Source organism: Chenopodium quinoa, unplaced genomic scaffold (assembly GCF_001683475.1).
Source record: "Chenopodium quinoa cultivar QQ74 unplaced genomic scaffold, ASM168347v1, whole genome shotgun sequence".
NCBI classification, from domain to species: domain Eukaryota; kingdom Viridiplantae; phylum Streptophyta; class Magnoliopsida; order Caryophyllales; family Amaranthaceae; genus Chenopodium; species Chenopodium quinoa.
The window spans coordinates 4281039-4291858 of record NW_018743691.1 but is presented as its reverse complement, the minus strand read 5'-3'; the positions used below and the strand labels follow the sequence as shown (position 1 = coordinate 4291858).

Sequence of the window (10820 nt, the reverse complement as noted above, 5' to 3'; positions counted from 1 at the left end):
ACCAAGGAGCCAAAATTCCAGATTAGATCCACTAATCTGCTAGCTCCATCAGCAATCCAAGACAAAGCATAAAAAGGAACATAAGTTTGCAAGATAATACTTAGGCTACCATTACATGTCATAGCAGGAATAAAAAGACTAATGCTAGAGCAGCATCCCAAAGGCATGTCAAAATCAGAGTGAAAGACAGTAGCAATGCTCACAGCAAGGAGAGCAACTCCGTCAAATACTACGAGTGAGATCATCCTCAAAGGCGTCTCTGGCACATTCAGGGGAGTCCTCAAAGAATTTCGCTCCTCCAGTAACCTCCTTAGCCAGATTTGCAAGGTAGTGCGCCACCCTGTTAGCTTGCCTTGGTACGTAGTTGAAAGAGAATTTACATCCCCTATTCAGCAACACTTGCATATCTCTTAGAATAGCCACGCATTCATGCTTACCATTCCTCTCAACATCTTCAATGGTAGGCTTGAGAGATAGAGCGTCTGTTTTGATGATAACATCTTTGAGACCCGCATCCACCGCCATCTGCATCCCACCAAGAATAGCAAGAAACTCGGCTTGAGCAGCACTTCCAGCAGTAATATGCCAAGATTTCCCCAAGAACCAGACCCCATCGAAGGTACGAGCTACAGCCCCAGCACCTGACTTGTTTTTGTTTCTCCATTCCCAAGCTCCGTCAGTGTTTATCTTAATTGTGCCCTCTTGAGGCCTTTGCCACCTTGACTCGCGAACCAGCATAGCAGGGATTCTCCCCTTTCCCTGAAAAACATTGAAGATAATATCCAAGTCCAACTTATATTTGTTAAACAATGATAAAGGGTGATATATGGCAAGCTGGAAAACAGCATAGTTCCTAGCTTTCCATATATGCCACAAAGCCACCGCAAAGGTCACTCTCCAAGCAATGCTCATATTCAAATTGTAATTCAACCAACCTTCCCAATTAATATTGAAAAAAATTTGGTAATTGAAGTTTTTATCCATTTTATTAAGAGTAAAAATCCTAGACCACAAATTCCTAGTATTAATACAATCCCTAAATAAATGAATATGATTTTCTTCTCCTAGCTTGCATCTAGTACAAATCGGGTCAAAGTGCTCAATTCTTTTCGCTAAAACAGTAGCAGTGGGAAGAATTTGGTGACACACATTCCAAACTAGCATTTTATACTTATAAGGGATAGGGAAATGCCAAATCTTTTTCCAATTGATAGGGGGGAACGAAGGATGAGGCGAAATATTAGAAGCAAGTTTGTAAGCACTTCGAATGTTAAATTGCCCATTAGTCTCGACACCCCAACAAAGGGTATCCTCAACCGAGGCTACATTAGGCAAAGGAATACATTCAATAAGACTACAAACATGGTCGGGAATAATGTGCTTAATTCTATTAACATTCCATTTACCATCGGCAATAATATAATCAACACTCCAATGGGCCATGTAATTAGGAATAGGATTTTCGACAATTAAATACAAAGGTTTGTCACCCACCCAATGATGATACCAAAGACAAATATCTTTCCCATTCCCAATTCTATAAGAGATCCCTTTCATAAGTAATTCCTTACCTTTGAGAATATCTCTCCAAAGAGGGGAATCCCCAGTGCTAGGAATACTATTAAGGAAAGAGGATCTCTTAAAATACCTAGCACGAAGAATTTTTACCCAAAGTTTGTCCGGTTCATGCAAAATTCTCCACCCTAATTTAGCCATAAAAACGAGATTCCAATTTTTTAAATTACGCATTCCTAAACCCCCTAACCCCGAAGGAAGACAAACCTTTTCCCAACTAGTCCTAGGAAGATAATGAGTTTTATCCACCTTATTCCATAAAAAACGTCTACAACTTTTTTCCAACTCTTCAATGATATAAGTAGGAAGCAAGGTAGTTTGCATCACATAGAGAGGATAAGAGTTGAGAACGGACTTTATCAAGGTGCTTCTTCCGACCATATTAAGGAGTTTAGCTTGCCAACCTTTAATCCTATTTTTTGTTTTATTAAGGAGATCTACATAATCCGCCTTTCTCAATCTGTTAGGGCTAATGTTAACTCCTAAATATTTCCCGAAGGAAGGAGCACCCTTGATGTTGGAGGCATCAAGGATAGCCCTTTTAAGGGAAAGACACATCTTTGGAGGGAAAATGACTTTGGATTTAGAAGGGCTAATGAAAAGACCCGATCTATTTCCAAAGTTAAGAAGAACCTCCTTAATAATACTAACATTTTCAATGGAAGCCCTACAAAAAAGAAAAACATCATCGGCATAGAAGAGATGAGAAATGTTAACTTCGTGGTCAATTTTAATAGGGATCCAATTGCCCTTTTGAACCTCCTCCTCAACCATTAAAGAAAGTCTTTCGAGGCAAAGAACAAAAATACAGGACGAAAGGGGATCCCTTGTCTAATTCCTCTAGAGGGAGTAAAACTATTAGTCACCTCTCCATTCCAAAGAATAGAAATGGGAAGGAGTAGTAATACAACTCATGATCAAATTAACAAGGGTATTTGGGAAATTAAGGCCACTTAAAGTTTCTCGAATAAACCCCCACTCCAAGCTATCATAGGCTTTAGATATATCGATTTTGAAAGCCATAAGGTGTTTTTTGCTAGCTTTTTTTAAAAAGTGAGCAACTTCCTTAATGACTAACACATTTTTATCGATAGTTCTTCCTTCTATGAAACTTGATTGAACCGGATTAATTAGATAATTCAACATAGGCTTAATTCTATTAGCAATGATTTTAGTAATAAGTTTATAAATCGAATTACATAAACCTATTGGTCTAAAATCATTCATTCTTTCCGGTTGTTCAAATTTAGGGATTAGACAAATGTACGAATCATTAATATAACTCGGAATTTCCCCCTCCCTAAAAATTTTATCCACAAGAGTAACGATAGAATTACCAACTACCTCCCAATATTTTTGAAAAAAATTTAGGTTGAATTCCATCCGGACCCGCACTTTTCATAGGAGCCATCATATTTAAGGCATTTTCCACTTCCATATTATCCACCTTGCTAGTTAGGAACACCAAATCCTCCTCCCTTACTACTGCATTAGGAATGAAAGACATACTCCTAGAATGACAATCAAGTTTCGACTCAAAAATGGTTTTAAAATAATTAACACATTAATTTGAGCAGATTTTGGTCATGCACCCAAATACCATTTTTATCCTTAAGGCACAAAATTTTGTTTCTACAATTTTTAATCTTAACCAAAATATGAAAGTACTTAGTGTTCCAATCTCCAAACTTTCTCCAATCTACCCCCGCCCTTTGAGCCCAAGAGATTCTCTCAATTTTTAACACATCATTCAAATTTTTTAAAAGAATGTTTTTTCAAGATTAATCAAGAAGGAAGAATACTTAGTATTAAGTATTTTTTGAATACCATGAATATGAGCAATTAGCCTATTTTTATTTTGAATAGCTTCGTTAAACACCCATTTATTCCAAAGTTTAACTTCCTTAGTAAAACAATTTTTGGACTCGTTAAAATCATTCCCTTTATTCCAAGCATTAGCAAAAAAATCATCAAAATTAGGATTTTCAAGCCAAGCCTCCTTACATCGGAAAGGATAATTAAAGATACGATTAACAACATTAGTATCGACAAGAATTGGACAATGGTCAGAATAGGTTTTAGCAAGATGGTATACCTGTGTTTGCGGGTGCACTTTTATCCACTCAGCATTTGCAAGTGCCCTATCAAGCCTTTCCCTAATTAATTCCGTTCCTTCTCTACCATTGTCCCAAGTGAAGGCTGGTCCGTGATACTTGAGATCGATAAGGCCCTCTTTGTCAGTCCATTTTGTGAAGGCCTTACCCTGGGAGTTTGTAATTGGTCTCCCACCCATCTTCTCTGATTGTGAAACAACCTCATTCATATCTCCCAATAATAACCAAGGAGTAGAGGCAGGAGGTGAATTTTCCCCAAGCATGTTCCATAGTTCATTTTTATCCCTCGATGCAGAGGGTGCATGAACACCCGTAATGAGCACCTCCGGATCATTTGGTGATACCTTGAAAAGTGAGTGAATCACGTGGGGTGATTCAGTCACAAAGTCCATAAGAATGGCCGGCTTGCGCCAAAATAACCACATTCCACCCTTAAGTCCATTAGCCGGAAGAGTACGAAATTCCTCAAAGCCCAGTCTTTTACAAACTGCTCGAGCAATTTCATCAGTAGATTTTGTTTCTAATAGAAACAAAATGTCGGGTTTGTGAAGTCTCACTACCTCCTTTGCATGAGGTAAAAATTCTTTGCTAGAGGCACCACGCACATTCCATAAAATAGTCTTCATACTAACTGATGGAAAAGGGAATTCAGGAAAAATCCCTCGAGATTGTTCGAGGTGATTATTCGATGTTGGGAATAGCATTCCTCAATCCCTCCATTGGTTGAGCTTCCCCATCGCCCATATGTCTTCCATCGATAGCGGTTGCGCTACCATCCTTATATCCTGCATCAAATTGCCCGTCGACATATATGTGAGGTTCACTTCGATCCCCACCACCTCCTTCTTTGTTTCTAGCACTACCAAAAGATTTTTGTGCTCCATGAGATTTAAACATTGACTTACTAGTTGTAGGGGGTAAATTGGAGGGTTTTTTTGCTGGTGCTTATATAGGGGTGAAAAGATTTTCGTACCCTGGAAGAGAGGGGTGAATAAGTTGTTTCATCATCACTTGCAGCCCCGCATATATTTGGTTCAACTTCTCGATTGGGACCGGGTTCAATCTCATTATCGGCCAAAGGTAGGGTGTTGGGAAAGTTGGGAAAAGAAGATGTGCTGGAAATTGAAGTGAGGCTTGGGATAGACAAGATGGGGTTAGGGCTCTGGATTAAATTTGAGGGGGTGGAAAGATCGTTGGTTTGATTGGGGGAGATAGGATTTGGAATTGAGATGGATGATATGGTGATAGCCGACATAATTGGGGGTTCATTGGCATGTTCATCTGGTTGTATTGAAATCTGGGTAGGATTGGTCGAACATACAAGTTGTTCATCAACATTTCTTGCTCTCGATTCTCCTGATTCTCCATGACTAATTTTGGTTTGGCAATTGAAAGGTTTGGTTTGGTGCAATTGCTCAGATGGAGTGAGGGGATGAGAAGATGAAGGGTTAATCGGAGATATAAAGGATGACAATGGTTGATTGGATTTTGACGAGAAGGCACCATTGGTGTTTTCATAGTGATTGGCTGTGGGAAGTATAACACCATTAATGTTGGCGGTTCCCGACGTCGATGTTTTTTCTGGGTAAGATCCTTGCTTGTATCCCCTCCTCTCAATAGCACAGTCCCGAGAAACTTTTGTATTTTCTTTATTTTTAAATGCTGCCTCTTCACTTTCTTCTTCCAATAGCACTTCCCATTGTGTATTTTTAATTCGAGTTTGGCGGCTATTAGGTTCCCTAGAATACTTTCCTTTATTCTTTCCATTGTTTTTTCCTGCTCCTGTTGTTGCTTTCCCTCTTTTTTATTTTAATCATCTTTTTTAAAATACTTTTTCCTTGGTGTCGCCAATACCCAGGGTCCGTAGCTTTCTTTCTCTTCTAGCTGCAACCCTATGCCTTCCCCTGTTTCTGTCTGCAAAACATTAATTGCAGGTGCTGCTTCATTGTGTTCTGCATTTATCTCCCTTTGATTGTTCTTCCCTTGGCTTTGCTCCAACATCAGCGTGCTATGAAGAGTTTGCTTCCCCTTGTTTGTCTGACATTGATCTTTATTGTGGCCAATCCTTCCACATTCAAAGCAAAGAGTATGAATTTTTTTCGAATTCGATTCTTTGCCAAGCTTTATACACCCAAACTTTAGTAATTAATGGCTGAACTAAATCAATTTTGACACAAACCCGCGCATATCTGCACTTACTTATCTTATCCGTCGAATAATCAACTCGTATTGGCTTGCCTACTACCTCAGCAATACTATATAGAGCTTCCTTGTCATAGTATTCAACTGGTAGTTCGGGAAATCTTATCCAAACTGAGATCTTCTTGAAACTCTCCGATGATGGTCTAAAATTTGGCTTCCATTTAGCCATCATTAGGTAGTGATCGAATATGAACCAAGGCCCTCCAAATAGCGCTTTCTCCATATCATCCTGTAAGGAGAATCTGAATAAATACACACCATTCTCCATTTCTATGACTTCAAGACCACCTTTCGGATTCCACATTCTCTTAACTCTTTGATTCATGAATTATGCTCTGATTTTTAATCCAAGGCACTTCCCAATCAATGTCAGATTCCATGGTTGCCTAAGCTCCTTTAACTTGTCTTTTTTAAACTTCACAGCATGCTTGTGGTTAGTAACATCTTCATCATCATCATCCCACTCCTGCGAAGCTATCATGATCTTCCTTGCCTCACTGAACTACTGAGATGAATTGGTGACAGCCTCCCTGAAAGACCCCATTAGTTTCTTAGCAGGTCTAATAGCCTGCTGTTGCCCATTCTCTGTTTCAGCTATAGGAGTAACAATGTTATGAGCAGCTTGCTCTTGCATTGTCATTGATTGAGAGTCCTCCTGCTGCCTTTCACTACTGATGACCATATCTTCAACTTGTTGAACCTTATTAACATTCTCTATGCCTAAATCTAGCCTAGTGACTGACCTATCAACCAAATCTATCTCTTGAACGGACTCCATCTCTATGTCTAGAGATGACTCCATCCTTACTAACTAAGACACTGGACCAAGCGGAACGGAATTAATTAGAAGAAAGAAACCTGAAAAGAACGAAACAATTGCACGAATGCATAAAAATGCAGGACAAACCCTCTGCTAGAAAGCAGCTCCCAGAGCTCCGTTCACTCTTGTGAAGGAGGTGTTCTATGATGACTAGAATTCTAGAGAGAGAAAGTCCAGCACACTTATTTAGTACTCCGTATTGGATATGTGGGTAAAAGGACATAAGGTGGATCATAGGGCAGGTATAGTAAGCTTTAATAGGTAGGTTAATTCTAACTTTGATGGATAATACATCTAATAATGGACCAGAGGATATTAATAGTTATACTTTGTATTTGACGTGGATCAAGAGTAGAGGTGGTTATTGGGTAGGGTAGCCCAATAATGATAATAGGGTCAATGCCAAGCTTAAAGGGCTTTTAATGGACAGGGTATTTAATGGACTGGGCCCTTATTGGACATGGTCAATATAGGGCTAAAATGTTTTCCCAATTTAATTGATAAAGAAAATAGATAATGTAGAAATAAATTTACATAGATAAGTTTATATTCATATATACTTAATAATGGCTTTGTCTAATATTTTTTTAATTGATATTTCATAGGCCCGCCCATTATCGACCCACGACTCGTATTGGCCCAACCCAATATCTCCTATAAAATGTGATCCTCTTTGACCCAACCTACACCGACCTTGACCCGACCCGCCCAATAACCAGGTCTAATCAAGAGTAAAGGGTGGGTTTTAAAGCATTGTCAGTTTGTCACTCATTGTATATTTATCCTGCCCTGCCCGATTAAAAATAAATGTAACGAAGACATTCTATCTACTACTCGTAGTACATAAATTATTATAAACTTACAATGGCTACTCCAAATTATTGTTATGTCTTACCGCCTTCTTTGAATTATATATTATTCACAATTTTACATACTTCTATTTGATTACTTTAATGATTGAATATATATAATTATGTAAGATCTTGTTAAATTTGCATTAATTTATGCTTTCATAATATCATAAATTTTGTAACTTTAATAATACATTAGCAAACGTAAAAGTAGAAGTGCTACAATTTTAGTGAAATTAAAGATTTGTTTTCTGTGTGTGTATGACATTGTAAATGTTGTGTGTGGTGACAAATTGATCTTGTATAGTTGATACATCAATATCGATATGTTGGAAACTTGATACAATTGTTAGATTTTAAAATAACGATCTTTAAATTTTGATTCTGATTTGTGAATCACATTACAAATAAATAATTTAAGTGAACTCATGTATTTTTGTTTTTTTTTGTTCTTCAATACTTGTGTTTATTTGTTTAACAATCTAATATACTACGTACATATATCTGTATGTCCACTTTTTCATTCTAATTTATATAATACAGTACACAGTAGCCAATATGTGGAGATCCTTTTACATTTACCTTTGACTATTGCTGATTTTTTTTTTTGGTGCAAACGAGGGGCTTACAAATGAAAGCTAGAACAAACTAGAAAGAAAAACAACAGAAAAAAAAAAAGAACAAAACACAAAAAGCAAAACAAAAGAAAACAACTACTACTAAAACACTTCGACACCAAGTAGGCTAGCTGCCCCTAGAAGGCACCATCCTTGGTCTCGTGACCCCTCCCAAATCCTCCAATAAAACGGCACGAAGGTCCTCCTGGACCGCCTCAAAGAGAATTAGTTTCTCGTTAGACACCACACCAATGTTAGCTAATCTATCCGCCACTTGATTAGCCTCCCTATAGCAATGTCCAATGGTCACTTTCCAACCACTCCGCGTGATTAGAGCTTTGCACTTACTAATCAAATGAATAAAAGGAGAGTTGGGAGAAGTAGGATCCACCAACATTCGGACTATGGTCTCCGAATCAACTGTAACTTGCACCAATCTATGACCTCTGTTCCAAGCAATTGCTAGACCACGCATAACACCCAAGAGTTCAGCTTTGGTGCACGAGCAAATACCACAATTCATGGCAAACATCTCATGTAATTCTCCTCGATGTCCACGGATAACACCCCCTGCCCCAGCTGGTCCCGGGTTCCCTTTTGAAGCCCCATCTGTGTTGAGACGCACCCAACCTTCTCTTGGAAACTCCCATCTTACCAGTACTTCACTATACTTCCTCTTTCCCAGCACATTTCCCATGATATTATTGTCAAAAGCTCTCCTGATTTCACCTACCCGTGCCATGATAAAAGTATTTTGGTCCATTGGAATGGAAACCTCTCTACCAAAGGTGCGTTCATTCCTCCAACGCCACAACCACCAGCATGTAGTAGCAAAGACCAAAGTCCAATCATCATTTCCGCCAACAGCCTTAGTAGACAAATTGTCCTCAATCCATTGCCAAGTTGTAGCCGTTTGCCACTTTGCATCAAACTTAATACCAAATTTTGCCCAAATCATCGTAGCAGTTGGACATTCTCTCAGTAGATGGCTCACACTCTCCTCAACATATCCGCATACAAAGCATCTTGGGTCACCTGTTAAGTGTCGAAGAAAGCGAGCCGAATTTGTCATCAATTTTCCATGGCTAGCCAACCATAGAAAAAATCGAATTCTTTGTGGAGCTTTCAAGTGCCAGATATGCTTCCATCTTGTCTTGTCTTCAGCCACATTCTCTTGTCAATTACGCATAATTTAGATAGCTGATTTAATAGAAAAACCCCCCGATGGAGTACCTTTCCACGAAATACTATCAATCGATTCCTCATCAACCATCAACTCATGAGATTGTATGATCTTCAATACGTCACTTGGCAAATAATCTGCAAATAGCTCCAGTTTCCAGCCCCTATTTTCATCCCACATATGATTCACCTTAAAATTTAGGATGTCATCAGGAGGTCTAGCTACTGTGTACTCAATTAATGGGTCATTAGTAGCCCATATATGCCACCAGAAATCCGTGGCTAGACCATTCCCAACTGCTGACTTAATACCCTTTTTGAGGATATCAATATTTTCCACTATCCCTCTCCAAGAATTCGAAGCATCCTGTTTATGAGAAAACATATCCAAGTCGCATCGCCCCTTGCAATATTTGCTACGCATTACTCTAGCCCAGAGAGATTGTGGCTCTTTGAGAAGTCGCCATCCCAATTTACACAAAAAAGCAGAGTTGACTTGCCTCATAGAATTTAAGCCTAGCCCACCTTGGTTCTTTGGTTTAGTGACTGTTTCCCAATTCACCAAGTGAATCTTCTTTTTCTCATCCGAGCTACCCCAAAGAAAGCTTCTAGACTTACTGTCAATTTTATCACAAATACCTCTAGGAACTCTCGTAGATTGCATTGCATAATAAGGTACAGACGAAAGTGAAGATTGAACCAAAGTAGCCCTCCCATCCAGAGAGAGTATCTTCGACTTCCAGCCTTCAGGTTTCGAATTCACTCTCTCAACCAAAAATTGGTAATTCTCATTAGTTACACGACCATTAATAGTCGGAACTCCTAAGTATTTGCCAAAGTCTTCGGTTTCCTCCATCTCTAACACGCTGCAAATATCTCCTCTGTCTTCACTTCTCGTATTTTTTGAGAAAAAAAATACGACTCTTACTAATGCTCACTTTGCTCCCCGAGGCTTGACAGAATTTATCTAGGCAACTTTTCATCAAACTTGCTTGTTCTTTACTTGCTTCACAAAAAAGAATGAGATCATCGGCAAAGGCTAGATTTGATATAGGTGGACCGTTTCTACTTGCTCTCACCGGCTTCCAAGTCCCTATCTACATTCTTTATCAATCAAGTGAGCCAACCGCTCCATACAAATCACATAAAGGTAAGGAGACAAAGGGTCTCCTTGCCTTATCCCTCTTGATGGCACAAAAGCTTCGGTTGGTTCTCCATTCCATAAATTTCGGAGGCTAGTAGAACTAATACACATCATGACAATATCGATCATGTGTTGAGGGAGGCGTAATTCCAATAAGGAATATCGATCATCGCTAAACGTCGCCCTCGATTTTTCAACTAACGCCCGGAAAATAACATAAACGCATAGCGTGTACCTCTTAGCTTGTATCCGTTAAATATAATTTATTTCCTAATTTATGTTAAAAGAATTAATTTCCTAACTTTCTTTTTTTAA

The 10820-nt window shown here is 38.8% G+C and overlaps 1 protein-coding gene across 1 annotated transcript; it reads right to left on the bottom strand.

Annotated features, from left to right (window-relative positions):
- Positions 1–3334: 3334 nt before the first annotated feature.
- On the bottom strand, positions 3335–4315 carry LOC110683919. Its single transcript, XM_021860323.1, has one exon. It carries the CDS (start codon positions 4313–4315, stop codon positions 3335–3337), a length of 981 nt encoding a protein of 326 aa, XP_021716015.1.
- Between the last annotated feature and the right edge of the window lie 6505 nt (positions 4316–10820).